This window comes from Primulina tabacum, chromosome 1 (genome assembly GCF_025594145.1).
Source record: "Primulina tabacum isolate GXHZ01 chromosome 1, ASM2559414v2, whole genome shotgun sequence".
Taxonomy (NCBI): Eukaryota; Viridiplantae; Streptophyta; class Magnoliopsida; order Lamiales; family Gesneriaceae; genus Primulina; species Primulina tabacum.
In genome coordinates this window covers 58,199,597-58,221,641 of record NC_134550.1, presented here as the reverse complement: position 1 = coordinate 58,221,641, position 22,045 = coordinate 58,199,597, and the positions used below count along the sequence as shown (strand labels likewise).

General features: G+C 37.1%; 3 protein-coding genes, 3 long non-coding RNA genes and 1 pseudogene across 8 annotated transcripts; 4 read left to right on the top strand and 3 right to left on the bottom strand.

Annotated features, from left to right (window-relative positions):
* Positions 1–63: 63 nt before the first annotated feature.
* On the bottom strand, positions 64–3,585 carry LOC142554598 (3-hydroxy-3-methylglutaryl coenzyme A reductase 1-like). The gene is made up of 4 exons (XM_075665264.1): positions 2,603–3,585; positions 1,887–2,068; positions 1,216–1,562; positions 64–601 (listed from the first exon to the last, which is right to left on the bottom strand). The coding sequence occupies exons 1-4, from the start codon at positions 3,517–3,519 to the stop codon at positions 359–361; spliced, it is 1,689 nt and encodes a 562-aa protein (XP_075521379.1). The 5' UTR covers positions 3,520–3,585; the 3' UTR covers positions 64–358.
* A 1,979-nt stretch (positions 3,586–5,564) lies between these two features.
* On the bottom strand, positions 5,565–6,961 carry LOC142520396 (uncharacterized). The gene is made up of 3 exons (XR_012813922.1): positions 6,841–6,961; positions 6,730–6,780; positions 5,565–5,819 (listed from the first exon to the last, which is right to left on the bottom strand). It is a non-coding gene; the product is annotated as an uncharacterized LOC142520396 (long non-coding RNA).
* A 38-nt stretch (positions 6,962–6,999) lies between these two features.
* Positions 7,000–9,538, top strand: LOC142520390 (uncharacterized). Its single transcript, XR_012813921.1, has 2 exons — positions 7,000–7,326; positions 7,417–9,538. It is a non-coding gene; the product is annotated as an uncharacterized LOC142520390 (long non-coding RNA).
* A 289-nt stretch (positions 9,539–9,827) lies between these two features.
* On the bottom strand, positions 9,828–11,847 carry LOC142514694 (peptidyl-prolyl cis-trans isomerase FKBP18, chloroplastic-like; annotated as a pseudogene).
* Positions 11,848–12,524: 677 nt separating this feature from the next.
* Positions 12,525–15,384, top strand: LOC142554616 (uncharacterized). 3 transcript variants are annotated; one of them, XM_075665289.1, is made up of 6 exons: positions 12,559–12,664; positions 13,259–13,313; positions 13,732–13,844; positions 14,366–14,462; positions 14,704–14,790; positions 15,083–15,384. In XM_075665289.1, exons 2-6 carry the CDS (start codon positions 13,311–13,313, stop codon positions 15,218–15,220), a joined length of 438 nt encoding a protein of 145 aa, XP_075521404.1. In that variant the 5' UTR covers positions 12,559–12,664; positions 13,259–13,310; the 3' UTR covers positions 15,221–15,384. The 3 variants fall into 3 exon arrangements, with proteins under 3 accessions (XP_075521393.1, XP_075521404.1, XP_075521399.1); XM_075665278.1 differs by lacking the exon at positions 13,259–13,313 and having other exon boundaries at positions 12,525–12,664; positions 13,718–13,844; XM_075665284.1 differs by lacking the exon at positions 13,259–13,313 and having other exon boundaries at positions 12,615–12,780; positions 13,718–13,844.
* Positions 15,385–16,155: 771 nt separating this feature from the next.
* LOC142554606 (glyceraldehyde-3-phosphate dehydrogenase B, chloroplastic) lies at positions 16,156–19,282 on the top strand. The gene is made up of 9 exons (XM_075665272.1): positions 16,156–16,405; positions 16,738–16,851; positions 16,943–17,104; positions 17,204–17,371; positions 17,496–17,656; positions 17,751–17,812; positions 17,999–18,048; positions 18,302–18,708; positions 19,005–19,282. Exons 1-9 carry the CDS (start codon positions 16,307–16,309, stop codon positions 19,138–19,140), a joined length of 1,359 nt encoding a protein of 452 aa, XP_075521387.1. The 5' UTR covers positions 16,156–16,306; the 3' UTR covers positions 19,141–19,282.
* Positions 19,283–21,101: 1,819 nt separating this feature from the next.
* Positions 21,102–21,982, top strand: LOC142520386 (uncharacterized). The gene is made up of 3 exons (XR_012813920.1): positions 21,102–21,358; positions 21,561–21,615; positions 21,744–21,982. It is a non-coding gene; the product is annotated as an uncharacterized LOC142520386 (long non-coding RNA).
* The last annotated feature ends 63 nt before the right edge of the window (positions 21,983–22,045 follow it).

Sequence of the window (22,045 nt, the reverse complement as noted above, 5' to 3'; positions counted from 1 at the left end):
GGGGGGAGGGAATGGGGTGAGACCACCTGGGCTATCTCCTGGGTCCCTCATATCCTTCAAAATTGGTAAAATTTCAAAAAAAAAAGCGTATTGCATCCTTCCTATTCATACAAAGTTTACACCCTATTCATTATAAAGTATAACCAGTACATAAATACAAGAGCTTTAAGGCATCAAACTAAATTTTAAACGATTCCTATAAACAGAAAAGATGTTAACTTACAGATTTTGATTCATTAATTATTGAGCGTAAACAGTGTGATCGTTAATCATTTGTTTGCCTCCTCATTCTTTTAGATCCGATCTTCATCCCAACTGCAAAAATACCACCAGTATCTGGGAGTTTCGGAGCACAGTTCTAGGAGTCAATTTTGGCGATGTCCTTGCTAGAGCGGTTATACTTCATGTGGCTTTTAACGAGCTGACCAGCGGCAATGGCTGACATTAGAGACAGCTCTCCTGCTAAGACTGAACCGGCTACTATGGTGGCCAGGAGCCGAGAATTTGCACCAGGGGATTCGCGGCTGGCACCCTTGACACCAAGCAGGTTGAGACAAGCCGATTGTGATGCTAATTGAGTTCCGCCACCAATAGTGCCAACCTGTAAAGAATTACTAGTCAAACCTCAGTACTTGGGGATTGATGCATAGAGTTTGCCACTTGAATGAAATTTTGCAGTCACAAGGAAATTCGCTGTTCATATACACGTTTTATTATAACAATCCTCTACAATGTATCATTTTAACTAAATAGCCAGTCCAAATAATTGAAAATAACATATATCAGTGGTAGAGGCAACTTTATATTTTTTTCTTCTAGGTACTCATATTTGAATCTCCCCTATCTCAATCTTTTGTCTTTTGTAAGCTGCCCCCAAAACCTAAATCCGCTACTGCCTAGAAGGTGGCAGAAGCACTTCAAACTTATGTCACTTGACAATTTTGTTATGGGGCTGTTGTGGAACATGTAATATGATACGAGAACTACTAAAGATGCTGACGTTAACCTGTTCCTACCTAACAAATTAACAGACGGCAGTAGTTAGTTTTTATCAGATAGTCTTCCCAAACAAGAGAATCGATGTTAGGCTATACACATAAGACACGAGCCAAAACCCAAAAAAGCTAATTTATTAGGTTGGAGAGTCCTTTCCAATTTGCTGGGAAGCCGAACATGTAAGGAATGGCGTAATGTTGCTAAAGAGATGTTAAATACCTCAATGGATGGCATGGATACAGAAACATGAAGATCATTCCCATTGTTAACAGCCTCCATCATTGTAATGCAATGAGAACTTTCTATGTTTTGTGCTGGATCCTGCCCCGTGGCTATAAAAATCGCCGAAACAATATTGGCTGCATGTGCATTGAAACCACCAAGAGCACCAGCAATGGCAGAGCCCGTGAGGTTCTTGAGCATGTTTAGCTCAACAAGAGCAGGCACAGTAGTTTTCAACACCTTAGCCACCACGTCTCCTTTTATTATAGACTCGCAAACAACTGATTTTCCACGCCCTTCAATCCAATTTACTGCAGCAGGTTTTTTATCGGAACAAAAATTTCCTTGGCCGAAAAAGACAAATTAAGTTTAGTAAAAGTGACATGAAAAGGTTCATATATGATCATATTATCATGAAAAACTACCACTGTAGATAAGTTTTTGTCCCATGAAATTAGAAGTATTACACCAGGTATTAGAAATGAATACACCGGGCAACAGATGCTATAAGCGAAAGAAAAAAGAGATAACATAGATTTCATACATTCTTTCAACGTTTTCCTAATACACGAGATACTGTGCTAAAAAGAAGCATTGTTCAAGGAAATAAAATAAGTTAGCTTTCGAATGAGGAAAGTTTTAAATTTTCATTTGTCAAATTTACTCACCAGAAATCCCAATAACATCCATATCAGGAAAATCGTTTTGAAGGAAGTCTAAGACATTCTGAACACCTTTTGAAACCATGTTCATCCCCATGGCATCACCTGTGCTACAGCTAAATCTAATGTACAGATTTTTCCCCGCAATAGCACATTGAATTCTAAGAAGTCTTGCAAATCTACTTGACCTGTTCCAACATGGAAAATTCGTTGAAACGGGGATACATTTCCAGTAACAGAATCAAAAATTCAATGCATATAGCCATATCAAACAAGAGCAACTTAATAAAGCACGGTTTCGATGTCAGGTGTCCGTAAAAACCACCAACTCAAAAAAATGAAAACAATATCAGCACAGCAACATACTGAGACTCACAACGAATCAATTTGACCGCTCAGTCTCTGTTCTTTTTACAGCCAATCATTGCTTAAAAGGGGAGACATTATCAAAAGTCTATGTTAATGGAAAAGGTCACACATCCACTACACGTTTATAGCAATTAGCAAGGAATTCCATTTATGTAAATTTTTTTCCGTAAAAATAACAAAAAGTCAGGTGAAAGTTCAAACTCCAGGACAGTAACATTACAGCCTTCCTTAGACGGATACCGACGAATCAAGCACATTAAGAGCTGAATAAACGGAATGAATTCCACATGCAAAAATTATTCAGAAAGAAAGAAGCAATGACTGAATAAACGAAAGAAAGATAGTTTGCTTACTTATTGAAAACAACAGACAGGGAATCGAAATTGAGAGGGTCCTCCAAGAAAAACTTCAACTCCGCCGCCCTATTCGCCGACGGGAACCTCACCACCGGAGCTCTTGTCATCCCATCTCGGAGAAGCACACAGGTGGCACCTCCAGATGCGTGGATCGCCTTGCAACCTCTGTTGGTGCTCGCCGCCAAGCAACCTTCTGTAGTAGCCATCGGCACCGAGTACTCGCACCCATTCAGCAACAGTGGGCCCACGATCCCCACCGGAATCTGCACATAGCCCACCGGCATCTCGCAGCATTGCCCCAGAATCGAATCATAATCAAAACCTTCCAACGGCAACCCGTCCAACGACCTACTGGTCAGCCGCTGCAACGCCTCTCGCCGGATTTGAGCTGCTTTGAAGCAATCCCCGAGCTTCGACTCAAGAGAATATGACGGGATTTCTCCAGAGACCACGGCTTTCACGATATCTTCATCTTCTACTGAACACGACTGCTTGATCACAGGGCGGTCCATGGAGAAATCAGAGCACCGAATGTCGGTCCGATCCGGGTTTTCCTCTCGAAGAACGAATCTCCCCCGAACCTCACTGGCTTCGAGTTCGTTCCTCGAAATAAAGGACTGAACGAAATCAATCCCAAAGAACCCAAGTAGGTAAATAAAAGAAGCAATGAGAGAGACAACAGCAGCGAGCTCGGACAGCGTGAGGACGTGCAGCGGAGTGGAGTTACGGATCTTGTCCCTCCACCGGTGCAGAAGAAAGTAGGCGACCGAGAAAAAGAGCGTGAAGAAGACAGCGTTGGTGAGGTACAGCGGGAGCGGAAGCGCGTCCGATGCCTTGCTATCAGAATGTACGCCGGAGGCAGCGGAACAACGGGTGGTGTGGGATGGTTTGAGGGGCCTCCGGCGAATGTCCATATTGGGGGAACTGAGAGAGTGTTTATAGAGAGAGAGTGGAGAACAAGGGAGGAGCGATGGAGTCGGCACGAAGGATGCTTTCCTTTTATAGCGGAGACACACACCCAACCCACCTTCTGTGTTTTTTTTCTCCAACTTTGCATGGTTCACTTTCCATACAAAATTTTTCCTTAATAAAATAAAATATATAAACTCTAAAAATAAATGTTGTTTCCTAACTTAAATAAAAATATATATATATATATATATATATGGAAGATTTAATATTATCTTTAGAAATCATTTAAAAACGATAATAAATTTACAAAATATCACAAGTGAATCTTCCATATATATATTTTTTGTATGGTTCAATTTACTATAAATTTTTACATGAAATTGCTATTAGACAATAACTTGTGTGAGACGATCTCACATGTCATATTTTGTGAGACAGATCTCTTATTCGAGTCATACATGAAAAAATATCAATTTTTATGCTAAGAGTATTACTTTTTATTGTGAATATCGGTAGGGTTGACCAGTCTCACAGATAAAGAATCGTGATACTATCTCACAAGAGACCTACTTTTGCTTTTATTGTGGTGGATCAAATGATTTAGTATCCCTTTCTATTCCAAAATTCCATGTTTAATCTTTGGGTATGTTATTTTAACAATAATTTCTCTTGTTAAAATTGCTCGCTTACACGTTTCAAAATCCAATGATACAATTTTAATAATAATTATGAATTATATCATCAAATTTATCTTATATCATTCAAAATACATATACTAAATTTTTTATTCAAAATTAAACATACATTATTATGTAAATAAAAATAATGTGGTCGGACCAAGAATTTGGTTATAATAGGAGGAGGAGTTACGTGTTAATTAGGCGAGAGTGACATCTTTAAAGCAGAGTGTCAAATAATGAATGGAAACCGAAGGAAAGTAATTGATTACTGTTGCCAAAGGAGGAGTGGACAACCAAACAAAAGACAGCACACTTTTGCACCGCTTTTGGTTCTTAATGAATGTACCACATTCTATTTTATTTCTTGTAAATTATTTATATATTTTTTAAAAAAACTATTTATATTCTTGTAGGTAGTCAAACCACATATGAATAAACATTTTGACTTAATTTGACCATTTAGGGTTCCCTTTGTTACTGGTGTTACTAGGATGTGATAATTGAATGATCAATAGTTTGATTGATAAATGTTTGATATGATATAAAGTAATATCATGTGTGGTGCGAATTTAACAAACATAATGATAAACATATTTATGACCAAAATACCCTTCGTATTATATTTTCATTTATTTCTCATTCATTGTTTATTTTTTCCAAGAGCTGTGACTTTTTACATTTTACATTCGAATAAGCTTCAGAATTCTTTAGATTTATCCAAAAATGAGAATTTATGGTTGGCCTCTTTGAATTTGGAAGTCGCGATTCATCAGCGTTTACTCTCCATTCTTTTGAAAAAAGAGAATTAGGTTTACAAGATCGCTTGCTATTTTTTTATTTTCATTGAGGGGTATTTTGGTTATCACATTGTGTTAGTGTTGATTAATGTAGCCGGATAGATATTATCCATCTTCAACGCATAGATTAGTTTTTCAAGACAAACAGTGAAAATAATCAAACTTATAATCAATATAAAGTTTACAAAACAAATCAAACAAAGTACTAATAAATAATCCGAGCTTAATCATATCTGTCAAACTAGGCCTTAGAGTTAGTGTTAGCTGATTGATATTAATTTTTTAAAAAAAGAATACAACAAATGTTCTTGTTGAATATATATAGTTTTGATATGTCGTATTTCTATGTGTCCACCTATTAGTATTCGTGTGCGTGTGTACAATATTCTTCAGACCGGCCCATTGTTATGGGATGATCTCAACTCAATGATGTAGTATATATTAATTTGGCCCGTGAAATGAATAATAAGCCCAGTCCAACATACCTAGGCCCAGATTAGTAAGCCCATATTAAAGCCAAGGATGATAATGGATATCGAGCCAGTGAGGATATAAAGTCCTGTTCTTTTCTACGTTCGTACCCAATGTTAAAACCATTCCAAGGTGCAAGCTATCATGCCTCAATTATTAAAGTTTTCGAGACAATAAAACATTTAAAAAAACATCGAAACCATCTCTTTTTTAATTCCGTAATTTATTACAACTGAGTATCACATCCTAAACATTTTCTCAAACTTGAGACGTTGATGTCAAATGAAACACAGACTATGGACATCCAAACTCCATCTTGAATTGCATGTTTCGCGTTTAAATGTTTCACTCCACCTGTGACAAAAAAAAAAAAAAAAGAGCCAATACAAAATTTGAACATGTACAAAAGTTAAAAGGGGGGTTTTTCCACTGGCTCCACCGATGCTCCGTCTCTTATAATAGAAAAAATTCCATGTTACTCATATAATTTTTTTAAAAATATTTTTTAGAATGCACGGTCATCCATTTGCCTTCTTTAAATTTTTATGTGATTGTACTTGACTTGACTTTAATAAAATTATCATTTTTTTGTCGAAAATAAAAAAATAAATTTGAAATATTTATTTATATAAGGACTAAGTCTTTTGTGAGACGATATCGTGAATATTTATCTGTGATACAGATCAACTCTACCGATATTCACAATAAAAAGTAATACTTTTAGCATAAAAAAATAATACTTTTTCAGGGATAATCCAAATAAGAGATTCGTCTAACAAAATACGACCCATGAAATTGTATCACACAAATTTTTATCTAACGTAAAAATCTCATGAACTAGGACTGGCCCTTCAAATTAATTTATTGTCCTCTTGGAGAATCCAGTGTGAACAATATTAAATTCGAGAACTCAAACATTAAATGTCATTGTACCGAACCACCAGGAGTCGGGATCGGTGCTCTTCCCAAAAGAAAAAATATCAGACGTTTATGATTTACATTTAAATGCGGTCGTCCACCAACTTACACTTATTCCTAATATTTCAAAATTTTTTTTCCTGATTCACAAAAAATATTACTATTTAATTTCTTTTTTTCACTTATAGAAAGAAGCAAGTAACAAAAAACAAACTCTGTTTATTTTGGTTGGCATGTACGAATTATTAATTCTAAAAAAAAACAAATCAATAACAAAAAATTGCATTATTTTTGTGTGTATATCACCATAGTAGGTATGTTTTAAACCAAGCCAGAAATGAATTACCTTTTCAATAGAAGATTACTTCCATTTAATAACAAAAAGAGAGGTTGCAGACTGCACACAGAAAGAGGCAGTAAGTAAAGTAAATAGCAGGTGTGATTTACAAATACGTACGTGTGGATGTATAGCAATAGCAATAGGCCGCGGGAGGCCTAACCACTGCTTTGCCGCAGATGCGAAGGATTCAGGCGCCGCACAATATGGTGAAGAGCACGCAGAGGAGAGTGGCAAGGATAATGTAAGAAGCCAGTCCAAACAAGAAGCCCAGCCCATTTAACATATATATTATTTTGTTAAAAAAAAAAAGAGAATAATCTTGAATCTTCATTCTCTCCCCTTATGCTGTATCAGCAACATATTTCTAAATTTCATCAATCGATTGTGACCGTTCTGCTTGCTCAAAAATTAAAGTAAATACATATTTAGAAAACTCTCGACGAGGGCTATCAATTGATACCCATTTTGCAAGGTTTTTTCACAATCCTGTTCGAAGCCTTCGGTCGTGTCTGGCTCGAATTTTTGCAATTCGCCTCGATTTCGTGTTCTTTAGAGCTTGGACAACTGATTGTATAGTTGTACTCGAAATTTGAAGTGTTTGTGGTAAAAATTCAGTTTTTGGGGTTTTGAATTTTGAGTATTTTGATTCATTTGAATTCCAACAATTGATATTTATTATATTGTTGATTTTAGGTACAAGAATTGAGTCGAATAGAGATATCTATTTTCTGCGCCATCTCTACTGCTTGAACATAGTTATTAGGCGATCCAGTCATCACCAAAATATGAATAGTCTTTTGTAGTCAATGCAGAAAACATGAAAGTTTGGACTGATCATTTTTTGCAACATGTGGCACATATGGCAAAAGAGCAGAAAACTGAGTAGCATATTCAACAACTGTTTTATTGCTCTGCACCAACTCATTAAACTCTTCTTCCTTGGCATAATAATACGAAGGTGGTGCATATTCCTGTGTAAACTGAGCACGGAATGATTTCGCCAAATGCTTTAAGTGCTTTCTCTGCAGCTTGCCACCAAAGTTGTGCTCAGTCTTTTAACTGATATAGATGGCCAGCTTCGGTCTGACACTTTGAGAATATTTCCCAAGGTGGTGCATATTCCGTGCTCAGTTTACATAGGAATATGCATCACCTTCATATTATTATGCCAAGGAAGAATAGCTTAGTCAGTTGGTGTAGGGCAATAAAACAGTTGTTGAATATGCTTATCAGTTTTCTGCTCTTTTGTCGTATGTGCCACATGTTGCAAAAAATGATCAGTCGAAACTTTCATGTTTCCTGCATGGACTACAAAAGACTATTCATACTTTGGTGATGAGTGGATCGTCTAATACCTATGTTCAAGCAGTAGAGATGGCGAAAAAGATAGAGGCTAGTTTGCTCATGGGAGAACCACAGCCAGTTCCAGTTCCAGCTTCTATTTCTCAGGGATCTGGAATTAATCAGCCGATGACAGTGGGTTTATCTCCTTATCAGCCTCTACAGTCATCCCAGCAACCGAAACAACAAAAATTCAAAGCAAGAGGTAAACAATTCAAGAAGAAATCGCAATCTAGCTCCTCCAGTTCAGGCAGTACTAGAGGGGGCAGTACATCTGGATCATCGAATGTTGTGTATTGTGACCGATGTGGTGGAAGAAATTTCAGTGCAAAGTGTATAGGAGTCCAGGGGCTTGTATGTCTGTGGTCAAGTTGGGCATTATGCCAAAGTATGCCCCAATGCACAAAGACAGCAATTTCAGCCACAACAGTCTGGTCAGGAACCTCGGGGACCAGCTTTCAGGCCATATGCTCCTGCACAGTCATTTTAGCAGTTCAGTTATCCGCCACCTAGATGTCCTCCTCAGCAACAATTTCCAGTGCCACAGCAGGCTCGAGTACATGCATTGACTCAAGATCAGGCTCAGGATGCACCAGGAGGAGTGATTGCAGGTATTTGCTATGTTTTTTATTATCCTGCACGTATATTGATAGACACTGGAGCATCTCATTCATTTTTATATGCTGCATTTGTTGATGAGCATGAGATTGCTACTATTCCGTTGTTGGATACTGTGTTTATGGCTACTCCTGCCGGTGTATACTTGATGTCTCGTGAGATAGTCCTAAATTGTGTGATTAGATTTGAGAATAATATTATGATAACTAATCTAATCAAGTTAGCTATGTCTGATTTCGATTGTATTCTCGGTATGGATATATTGACAAATTATCGAGCTATTGTGGATTGTTTCCACGGAGTTGTCAGATTTTGACCGTATTATGACAGCAAATGGAACTTTTACGGTTATGATTCACAGTCTCGCATTCCGTTAATATCGGCAATGGAAATGTTCAGATTGTTGTCAATAGGTAATGAAGGTTTTATGATTTATGCTCTCGACGCGTTTTAAAGCCGTGAAACCTCGGGCCAAAGCGGACAATGTCACAAGTGGGGTGGGATGTGACATTTGGTATCAGAGCCAGTGTGAGTGGACGCCGCACGTTGTGACGCGTTTTAAAGCCGTGAGGTCTCGGGCCAAAGCAGACAATATCACAAATGAGCTGAGCCGTGACAGATTACGACCATGTCTGAGTTCACAAGTTTGGCGGTTGCTGTCGATAAATCTTCCGGTGCCGTCATCTGAGGCGGCGGTAAGTTTGCGCCGCTTAGAAGACGAGGACGGGAAGCCATGTATAGGGGTAGGTAGGATGGTGGCGAATGCAAAATTTGTTTTTTTAACCAACTTTTGAGATGTTAATTGTCAATATGATAAACATTTCGGGACAAATCTGAAAAAGACCTCATTCCCAGATATGTTGTTTAATGCATATTTAAATGGCATCTTGAGTATCAAGGCATACTAAAAGGTGTGATCGATTGATGCTTGACGGGTTGTCTCTCAAGTCTAGAGATGCGGTTCACGCTTTTTTATTGAGTATGATGGAGAATAATCAAGAAATGTATGATTTCATGACACAACATACACACGACTTGATTTTTTCCCACTCGATGGAGATTATTGTTTTTACTAGCATCTCATTTCTAGTATTGTTTCTAGAGGTGCCGCGCATTCTTGGCACAACCAAGAAATGTATGATTTCATGAGATAATATATAAGACTTGAACTTTTTCCCACTTGAGGGAGATTATTGTTTCTAGTAGCATCTCATTTTTTGGCACATTATAGACTGAATAACTAGTTTTATCACCAGTTATTTTATATTTATTTTCTTTACATATGAAGTTCAATCCCTCCCAACAGAAAAATGAAGACTCTAGTTACATATATTGATAGCCTTTCCAATTTCAATCCAGATTAGTGTTTACTTGCCTTCAAGTGATATTACTTGCAAAAGTTCAATGTTCAGCTCAAATTCAGCTCCAGGCTGCAACATGAAGCATAACACCTTCATGACTCCCAATTGAATATCAAACAATACCAAACAGGTTAAAAATCAGTGAGGAGGAAGGAAATGGATTACCGGAATTTCATTCATTCCTTTTGGGCCGTATTCTTCCTCTGGAGGAATTATCACAGTCCTCTGGATCACAGAAAAAAGTATATTAACACACAAGAAATGAAATTATGAAACAACATGACGAGAGAGATGTTTGAATAGGATCTCCATGGCATTTTGAAATGATAAGTCACACAAATATAGTAATTGTAGCGACATATCAAAAGCCATGGCTGTTAATAGCGACCCAACTCAATTATTTACAACTGCACTGCATTGCTGCAATCAAAGAACAATGTTTTGATTGTTGTGCTGCATAATAAGCAGCGACATGGGTCTGTGGGGGCAATTACTCCTCCGCAATAATGATATAGGCATATAAAGTAGGTAACCTGGGTTACCTTTCCACCAACTTTCATCCCTTCAGTTATGGTATACATGGCCTTTGGAGGTTTTAGATGCAGCCTGCGCAGAGAACAAACCATTTGGATTGTCTACAAACTCACGTTTTCGCTCTTTTCCCGGTGCTGCTCCGACTTGGAACTCGTAAGGCTACTTAAGTGTACAAGAAAGTTGATAATTTGTTATAGAGTGGTTGTGCGATCGCAACATTGTCCCTATGATAATGAAGAGGTAAGCAACTTTCACCCTAGCAGTTGTTTTCCTCAGCGAAAGATCAACATCCAAAAATTTGATAGCTAACAACTCTATCATAAAGGCCATGCCTTTTCTTACTAATTGCGTAGTCTTTGCGAAACCTACTACCATGCGAATCTGTTTTTGATTTTGCTACTACCTCACTGAATGTATCTGTCAAATGATTGAAGTTAGATCACCAAACATTTGTATATAGCATCTATTAAACAGGTAAACACCATCATTTCATCAAGATGTATAGAAAGCAAACACAAAAACAAGAAATCCCCATGGATTCATTCACTATTCCAATCAAGTTTAACATAAGTGCCCAGCGGCCAGCATCAAGAAAAGAAGAGGCGTCATTTTTAAATGCAAATGATGAGAGATCCCTTCAGAAAATAACCATGAACCGTTTCAGAAAGATTTGAGAATCTTTCGAAACAACATGGGCTTGGGAAGCTAACAATGAAGAAAGCTCACGAAAAAACTATGCAGCAGAGACACCACCAGGAAAAATAAACGCAAAACACCAACACAAAAACTAGAAACTGCAGCAAAACGAAACAAAAAAGTAAAGAATCTAACGGCCAGTGAGATAATCTTCAAGTGGGATGATCTTTCTGTTCCGCCTCTCTCTAGCCAGCAAAATTTGCGGAAGACCACTAAGGCTTAAAGGCAGCAAAGAGATGAAAATCGCCGATCTTCTTGAAATGGGCATTGGCAAAACAACAAGCGGCTGCTTTGTTTGGCCATTGGGCTTCAAACAACATCGAGTATGTTGCAGTATACACTTGTCAAAGGTTCCAATGGAAGCCATAGCCGTTGGAGAATGTACCAACGAAACAGTTGATACAATTTTTATTCCATTATTATCCGAACACAGACGCTACACCTCCAAGGCACTCGTTTGTCAATTTGGCTTTCAGAATTTGCTTATAACAGAGAGAGAATATGCTAAATTACTTGAACGTTGTGTTTCCCAGTTGGTGCTCAGGTATTGGCGGGTCTATTTTTTCCCTGGGTAATTGGTTTCTTATAGTAATTTCTTTTTTCTTGTGGTAGTTGGGTGAACACAAAATTTCAAGAATTTATAATTTTTTCTTTGATATTTTTTACTTTAATAATTATTTAATTTCAGATTAATTATTCAAACATAAATTTTATACGCTAATTTTTTTAAATAAATTATTGTTTTAAATCACTTTTTAGTTAATTACATACATTACCACTTGAATAAACAATACATCACTTTTATAGCTTAAATCTTTAATTGAAAAACGTAAACTATAACAGCTAAATTAGCTTACTGATTCATTAACTGTTTGATGGAAACGATAAGATATTGAACGATTCTCACGTTTAATTTTATTTTATTGAATATTTAACTCAAATTTTACAAATTATTAAAGTTATATAATAATATGTCATGTACATAATCACTATAGTAATCACTGTATTATATACAATTTGTCGTTTTGTCCTACGTGAAACTACATAAATCTGTTTATAAATATGTGAGATTCTGTAAAAGACAATAAAAATATATTAAATTCATAAAAATTTATCATTTAAAAAAAATCATTAAAAATTATCAAAACTTTAAATTGAATAAACCTCACTTAAACTCGCTCTATTCCTTTGAATGCCTATTTCTCAGAGATGAGGGACAAAGTGTCAATGAAGTAAAGTTAAGGGGGGTTCCTTCCTATTTATTCGTAGAACAAAATATTTACGCCAATTTCACTCGCTCGTTTCATATTCTCTGAATACCTTTTACACTATGACAGCTCTATCCAATTCGCTTGTGATTGCCAAAAACCCATCTTGCCAGCTCTCATCAGGTAAATCTACACTCTTTTTGTAGGTTTCTCATTTGGGAAAATGAACAAACTGTTTTGATTTATTTTGGGATGAAAGTAATCGACTGGGATGGGTTCTTCGAGCAGGATCAGCTTTTGTATTGAATCGTTTATTTGTTTATAATTTTGTTTCTATTGTAACTATGAGGTGATAATGTGGAGGATTGAGAGACTGATTTGGCATCATATATCATTTTAGCATAATTTTCCGAAGATGGTCTCTCAATTGGATTTTTAGTTTTTCTTTTTCTTTTTTTCCTCCTCTATTAACTGTCGTTATAATCGATTTAAAATTTAGTTAGCTGTATCTTCTCTGGTGCCTAAGTATTTTTGCCTCCCTGTATTTGATCTTCCCCCAACCACAGATAATATTATCTGTGCCGGGCAGTAATCTTCCTCCAGTAAAAGTAATTTTTTTTTCCTTCATTGGTTTTTTCACTGTCGCTGCTCCAACCGAGTATGATTGAATGATTATGTTAAATTGAAACCATGCTTGTTATTTGTCTAGGGACTATGCACATTAATGTTTTTCTGCTATTATTGATATCTAATCTGGAAAAGATTCTTCTCTGTCAGGACTCTTGTAGGAGGTGAGACAGTGGGTGGGGGGTTGAATCGAAAAGTCTGAATGGTAAATCTTTAAGTTTTGCTGTAGATAGAAAGTAAAGATTTTTTGTGAACTGGCTCTGGATGAAAGAAATTTGTTCATTTTTGTTATATCTTGAAGTGAGAGCACATTAATGTCAACGAGCTTCTGGGTGTGTTGAAGGGTTGGTTTTAATCTTTTGCCAGTCATTACAAAAGAAATAAAGAAATCCAAATGTATACTCTTCTCATTTTGGGGTGTTGTGAAAATATACCTTAAACTATGCTCAGAAATTGTTTTCAAATTGACAGTTAACAATTCAATTTAAATTTTTGAATGTTAGATTTTGACCTCTGTGCAATCCTTACAGTTTCACTTTTTAATTGTTGTCCCGTGTTTTGGTATGTGACATTTTTACTTTATTTGAATGGTTAACTTACTCTTTCTAGGTACTTCTTTGAAGCTTGGATACCAATATGTTGCCAGTGTGGGTGCCACCAGATTGGCCTTCGTTTCTGAAGGAACAAGGATTTCATCATCCGAGAAGAGGACGCTCACCATTCAAGCAGGTTATAGGTACTATTTTCACCATCAAATTGTGGTTGCTGTGCTTCTGATGTATGAAAGTGGTTTTCTTATTGGAAAGTTAATCCTTTTATTTTCCCATTTGTTTCAATGAACTACCCTTCAATGTAAATGGATAATTTGTATTGAAGCAACATGTAAACTGGATCTCACTGCATTTATGTCAACAGTTTTCCAATTTGACTTAAACTGGTATTTGACATGCAAATAAAAAAATCAGTTTAAATCACTCCAAATGGACATTCTCTCTGCTTTGTTGTAATTGTTTTGAGTGCAAGGGCATAAAAAATACAACAATACAACAAGTGGACCTAAAAGCATCGATTATTATACCAAAACACCTACCACAGTCAGCTTTTATGATATTGACGTTGAAAAGGAAACACCTGCATGGAACTTGTGATGAATTAAGATCCTAGGATCTAATATCAAAATGGAATATAAAGAAGACGAAAGAGCAATATATCTAGAGAAGTTTATAATTGTATCTCCTGTCACATGTTTAATGGCAGCGACGGTGGAAGATCAGGCAGTACAAGCTTGTTTATCGGTGGCTTTGTTCTAGGCGGTTTAATTGTTGGAACACTTGGTTGTGTGTATGCACCTCAGGTGATTACGGTTAAACATCGTATAGAAATTTCAATATGCTATTTCATCGGTGGTTGGTTGTGCGTATGCACCTCAAGTGATTACGGTTAAACATCATATAGAAATTTCAATATGTTATTTCTTCGGTGGAATTTGTTTCCATGCCAATGCATCACATGCCCGTTTGATGCATTGTGATGGATCAAGATTATGAAACCGTTTCTCGAGATACTTATGAATAGTTTTTTTTTCGCTTTCACAGATCAGCAAGGCTTTAACCGGTGCTGACAAAAAGGATCTGATGAAAAAACTTCCCAAATTTATTTATGACGAAGGAAAGGCTTTGGAGGTAAGCATATTTCTTATTTTGCAAGATCTCTATTCTCTTTGCTCCTCAATTTTCAGCAAAATCAAATGACCATGGTCTTCCGCAACAAAGAAAGTGCTTTTGCTAGTAAATGCCAATGGCTCAATACCATTAATTATAAACTAAAATCACACCATTAGGATTATCTTTTATCTTTGTTTTTTTTTTTTGGCAGAATTTGCTCAACATGTACTCCGTAATTTCATAAAGTCAGTACTGTGTAGTGTGCAGTCCTATCTTGTTACTTGATCCTAACAACATATCATATCCTCAGAAGCAACGGAAGAAACTGTCTGAGAATATTGAACAGCTCAACTCTGCTATTGATGAGGTATCCAATCAGTTGATATCAGAAGAACACCCCCCAAATGGAGTAGCAATCGGCGCCGATGACATTGAAGCACTCGTCTAGATCTCTCTTGCTCTTCTCCAGTTATTTGAGATGATTACGATGCTACAATGCTAGTCATCGTGTTAGCTTTTTTCACTTCGTTAAACGTGGTGATTCTCTGTTCGTTTGACAAGGTTTAGAATACAACATTGGAGTAAATAATACCTTGGTCATTCCATTGCTTAGCTCTTGATTCATTTGATGACCCTAATATTAGTGTGCTTTAAGCATTAGCACTTCATTCCAGGTTTTAACTCTAGTATCTTGATGGTTAATAGATGATAGTTTTCCAAAACAATAATGTGTAGGATTTGGTCGTGCATCATGAATTACAATCACGACTTCTTTAGCTTTTGGGAGTCTAATATTTGATAAACATACCTATAATAATAAATATTAACTCGGTGATGGGATGTTGTAAAATCTATGTCGAAATGGTCACCCTTAGAGCTGATTTTGAACATTGAAATGCATTTAATTCTTAAAAAACTGCATTTTCTCAACTTGACACGATGATAACTTTTTGGGGGAAAAGCATTAGAAAAAACTATATAAATCAAAGGAAATTAATTGTGGTTTTCTTGCAAATGTTGTACTCGGATATAATCTCAAGGGGGCTGAAGTCATATCTCTTTCTTCTTTTTTTTCCCGAGGAAAAAGAAAGCATTTTTGGCTCGCTCACATGTTTTGCTGCCGCCCACATAGACGGAAGAAAATAAATTTCATCCGCAACACATATCTACCATCAGTTATGAATGCATCTCAGCCAGATGATAAATCCAATGGCTGCGGATTTTCTTGATTTCTTTCACCTCATATATCCTCCAAAAAAGCATGTCTCTTTCTACAATAGTGAAAGGGCACACCATGAATGAAAAAGAACGAAGCCAAACAATATCAATTCAGGAACAATATGTGGTTTAAAATTTTATATTTAAAAAATAGCATCATCTTATCTGATATCAAGTTCACATGCCATCCTCACCACTCACTACAATAAACCACTCGCAACCATAATTTCGAGGCAAGGCTTTCAATTGCTAAAATAATGTTCTTGAAGTTATATATAGCTAGGAAGTGTTTTGTGAAGTTGTTTTAGTTGCGGCCATGGCTTCCCATGCAGCTTTGGCCTCTTCAAGAATCCCAACGAGCACCAGGCTCCCCTCCAAGAATTTCCACTTTTTTTCAGCTCAATGCTTCTCTAAGGTATTTGTTTTCTTCACTTTTTCTCCGATGCATGTGGCCAATCGGCACCTTCCCTGCTAAATTTTCGAACAAATAATGTGATTTCACACCAATTCCTGGAAAAAAATTTAGTCTTTCTGACTCCTCCAGTTCTTAAATACAAGTGCCGAGAGGTTTTTAAATTTGTTTTTAAGTATTTTTAACTTAAATCTTTCAATCTCGCTTTCATATCATAGATTAAGAACCCTTTTTTGGATTTTCGAACCTGGTTAATTGATAATACAGTTCTAATAGTACTATTTCAAGGGCTCTGATTGAATATTGGTGGTTGGTACTTTTTAATTGTTTTGTAGAAGCTGGAAGTAGCAGAGTTCTCTGGCCTTAGGTCCAGTGGATGTGTGACCTTCTCCAAGAATAATAGGGACACTTCTTTCTTTGATGTAGTCGCTGCTCAGCTCACTCCAAAGGTATTTACTTACAAAAGAAGAATATATAGATTGATGCATGATTACTTCCGGTCTCCTAATACAAAATAATGTGTATGATGTGCTACATTAGACCGCGGGATCTACCCCATTGAATGGAGAGACCGTAGCCAAATTGAAGGTAGCTATCAACGGATTTGGACGTATCGGTAGGAACTTCCTCCGGTGCTGGCATGGCCGCAAGAACTCGCCACTGGAAGTTGTTGTGGTCAATGACAGTGGAGGTGTAAAAAATGTAAGCATAAAGAGCCCAGTTTCTTGCTTAGATTCTGGACGTGTTATTTGTCTCTTATACCGGACTTTCTTTTGTATGATTCTTTCAATTGCATTTCAGGCCTCTCACTTGCTCAAGTATGACTCGATACTGGGTACGTTCAAAGCAGATGTTAAAATAGTCGATAAAGAGACCATCAGTGTTGACGGGAAGCCAATCAAGGTTGTATCTAGCAGGGACCCTCTCCAACTTCCTTGGGCAGAACTCGGAATCGACATTGTAATTGAGGTGGGATTGAACTCAAGCCATCAAGATTTATGTTTCTTTATCCTAGTTTTGAGTATCAAGGATTGAATCTTTAAATCTGCTTGTTTGAGACACAGTTTTAAAGAACGGAACGGTTTTAATACAGGGAACAGGTGTATTTGTTGACGGTCCAGGAGCAGGTAAGCACATCCAAGCCGGAGCAAAGAAGGTTCTCATCACTGCTCCGGCAAAGGGTGCTGATATTCCAACCTACGTGGTAGGGGTAAACGAGCAGGATTACTATCACGAGGTAGCTGATATCATAAGGTCAATACATTTCATTAGTCTTTTTCTTCCTCGAAAAGTAATGTTAGAGAGACTTTACGAGTAGCCTAAGATATAAGAGTTGGAATTTTTGCAGCAATGCTTCTTGCACGACCAACTGTTTGGCTCCATTCGTGAAGATCATGGATGAAGAGTTTGGTAAGACGATTTTTCAGGATTGAGGCCTGTATTCTGATTCAGTTCGTGTAAAAGGGTATTCAAAATTCCGAAGAAGTAAACTGATATAAGCATGCTATTCTTGCAACATAGTACTAGAGTCTTATGTTTCATAGGTAAGTTTCAATATTCACCAGTGTGTGCTTTTTTTTTTGGTTCAATTTCCAGGCATTGTTAAAGGTACAATGACAACCACTCACTCTTACACTGGTGACCAGGTAATTTCGCTTCAACAAACTATCTGCTATGCTTATTTATACATACCAGGTGCATTGATAACCATTGAATCGGTCCCGTGTTCTGTACATGCTCATTTTGATGTTGTACGATCGGCATGGGGGCTGGGGGGTGTTGGAGGGAGGGTTTCCTAGATGTTGTTGCCCATAAATCCATTAGGTCTCGACCTCGTGTTACACAAATTCTTCATGGATCTGCAACTGTATATGATCGTTTGAACTGTGTTATATGCAGAGGCTCCTGGACGCTTCCCACCGAGACTTGAGGAGAGCTAGAGCTGCAGCACTCAACATAGTGCCAACCAGCACAGGTGCAGCAAAGGCAGTGTCACTTGTGCTACCCCAGCTCAAGGGGAAACTCAATGGCATTGCTCTTCGTGTGCCAACGCCTAATGTATCTGTGGTTGACCTGGTTGTCAACGTCGAGAAGAAAGGACTAACGGCCGAAGATGTCAATGCTGCTTTCAGAAAAGCAGCCGAAGGACCATTGGCTGGCGTGTTGGATGTGTGTGACATCCCTCTTGTTTCTGTTGATTTCCGATGCTCTGACGTTTCTTCAACCATCGATTCTTCATTGACAATGGTGATGGGAGACGATATGGTGAAGGTCGTGGCTTGGTACGATAATGAATGGGGATATAGGTATGTGTTATCGTTGTAAATATTTCTATCACATGAAGTGTACGCAGACTGCATGGATAGATCCAGAATAATGGAAGAGTGGAACAAAAGAGGTTTTTCTAAAACTGCATTAAAACGGAATTTTTTTCCGGTTAAGGGGGAGACTGCCTCTTCTCACTCCGCTAAATCTTCCCCTGGAGTGTGCACCAGAACTTCTTTGATTGCTTATAGATAGATTAATGTTCCTATACTTGTAAACAAAACATATTTGGTATCGAGTCATATCTTTAATGCCGGTCATGTTCGATATTTTTCAGCCAAAGGGTTGTTGATTTGGCTCACCTCGTGGCGAATAAGTGGTCTGGAGCATCTGTGCAAGGAAGTGGAGATCCATTGGAGGACTTCTGCAAGACCAATCCTGCAGATGAGGAATGCAAAGTTTATGAAGCTTAACATGTGAATTTACATTTTTTCTTGAGCTGTTGAAGAAACTACTTTAGGAGAAATACAAGGACGTTTTTTTGGTCATCGTGACTATCGAAACTTGGCAAGTATCCATTTATTTTACAGAAGTGGGAAATATTGGAAGTTGATATGTACTCTCTGTAAAATATATTCACTGAACAAGCATTAGTTATTTCTACAACAACAATTTCAATTAAAATCCCACCCAATTTCAAACTTTAAATTAATAACACAAGGAAACAAAATTATTGAAAAAAGGATAATAAAAAAAAACAAAAAGAAAGAGATTATAAGGACTCCACAGCACTTACAATAGATCAAAATTATAGTAAATTCGTTATCCAATATTTATCATAAAATTAAAGTTGCTAAAATGTCGTAAACGATTTTAAAAGGTGGTGAACGAATCGCTACTGGTAAATTAATGAATCCCATTTGGGAAAAGCCGCGAGTAATTAATGCTCGGATATTAAGCCCAAAAAGCGAAAAGACACAGACGCAACCCTTCACAAATCTCACCATTCTATAAATACAACAGTTGGATTGAATCACCGTAAAATAACTTCCTCTGATAAAATACATATATAACGATGGCAAGAACCTGCAACTGGGTTGCTTTAACAGCGTTGATTCTGTTGTTCGTGGCGGCACAGGCGGCGGAGACGCAGAACATCAGTACGCATTGCATGGCGGAATGCTACTTCGACTGCACGCAGATCAAGGTTTTCACCGACAGCGAGTGCAAGAGAGAGTGTGTTCTCGCGTGCGCCAGGCATAGCATCAGGAAAGCAACCGAAGATGACGACACCAAGTTCTTCCCTCCATGGATTTAATTTAAGATTATGGGAATCCATGATTTTTGAATTATGAATATATTTATTTTCTTTGAATTAATTAATTTGTAGCAAAAATAAATTTATTCATCCATTTATTTATCATCTTTTTATTTTTTTCTTTTTTGAATTAATTACTAGTGCTACATTTTGTATTCACTTTAATTTTCTAAATTGAATTACATTTTTTAAAACTAAAATTCATATACCAACTTTATATTTTTTCCCTTTCTAGTCAAAATTATGACAATTTCCTTCTTTTGGCCGAATTATGTTATCCTATTTGTTAAAAAAAAATTTCCAAATTAGTTTGTCTATAAAAAAATTCTATGCATGAAGGTAAATGGTTTATTTAGTTCGATTAGATGGGTTCGACAAGTCAAAACTAATTTTTTTTAGAATAATAAAATAAATCCGATTATGTGCGTTTTCATTACTAATTACGTGTGTGGAAACAGTATCTGATGTGAAAACTAATTTACTACAAATGGTGACAAAGTGATCATAAAAAACTCTGCTACACTGATCATGTACAAACCAATTCATTGAGTTCTCTAAACAACTCCGACATGCACTTTTCTTTCAATCATTTTAGAGATGCATCCCTCTGCTACTCTAGGATAATGATCTTGGATGGATGAGATTTTTGCAAGTTTACTACCCTCAGATAATGTTCGGCAAAGGAGCCTGTTTGGTATCCAATAGGTTCATTACCCTCTTTCAAACTCTCAACTCCTTTTATCGAAGAGTGGAGTTGTTGTACCGTCAGAATCGAGGTCAAACTTGCAGTGTAACTAGAGTTATTATCAGAACTACAAAGAGCCATATTAGAAGCACCACACGACCAAGAGTACTCACAGTATTCTCTCCTGCATTAGAGAAAGAATCGAGATACAAAAATGATCGTCTCCTTCCCCTTGTTCTTCTCCTCTCTGTTGTTTCTTTCCCATCTTTGAGCCATCGCCACTCCACTGGAACCCGAGATTCACTCATGGAAGAATATGAAGTTCTGACCGTCCAGATTTGTGGTTTGTTATATTTCTTGACTGGCTTTTGATGTCAGGTTCAAACCCAGCAAGGGTCTCTGAAGTTTGCTCAAGATTCTGTCTGTAAATAGGGGCATGCTTTGTTATTGGACTTTAAAATTTGTGGGCTTGAATTTTTATATATTATATATGTATTATGTAGGCCACAAGTGCACATGTGTGCACCTTTCAGCAGCACCGCGCCCGGGCAGAGGCATGCCTTTAAAGGAACCCTGGCGCTCGCCTTTTATAACTATGATGACATGTACGGGAATTGTTTGAAAATCTGATTGTTTGAGAAGCAATATTCTGATTTCTTGGTAACACTATTAGTCTGCTGATTTGAAGGTAGTTTAACAGCACTAACTACTCAAGAATAGATATGATATTAGGCCTTCAGCAGCATCCTGAGGCATTTTACGCTAAAATGTACAATTTAAACGATGGGAACTATGTTTCTCCATTTATCGTCATTTCATGCAATTACTGAGATTTTCAGGTTTTTTTTTTTGAAAATCCCCCAGTAAAATCTGAAATTTCTTAATAGCAGATTATAAACAAGAAGCCCGAGTGTATCCAAAAGACATCTTAACTTTCTGCGGAAGGTGAGGCGAGGCCTGTAACTATGTAACTTTTAATGTCGGGCATCACAGCGATTAGTTTCTTGATTTCCTTATGGAGTGGAGTATATTAGTCTAACTTTAAATTTCTTTATCATGTATTGCATGGCTAGGGTACTCGAGGAAACTGAAGACGAGGCAAAATCATCTTCTACTTTCTACCGATCTTTTCTTCTACAGATAATTTATTGCATGACTAAGATTACTTTGTTTCGTTCTATTCACAGTTGTCTGGATCAATAAAAAAAGGCTCAGTTCAAGTTGGAGAAGTAAGCAAGGTTTTATGCCACAATCTCAGCAGATATTGTAGTAGAACGGGGTAATTTCATTTCTAACTCATACTTTTACTTTAGATGGCACTGAAAATTGTGCCATCTATGTGATTCTGATGATTCTGATGTCAGAAACGGTTAAT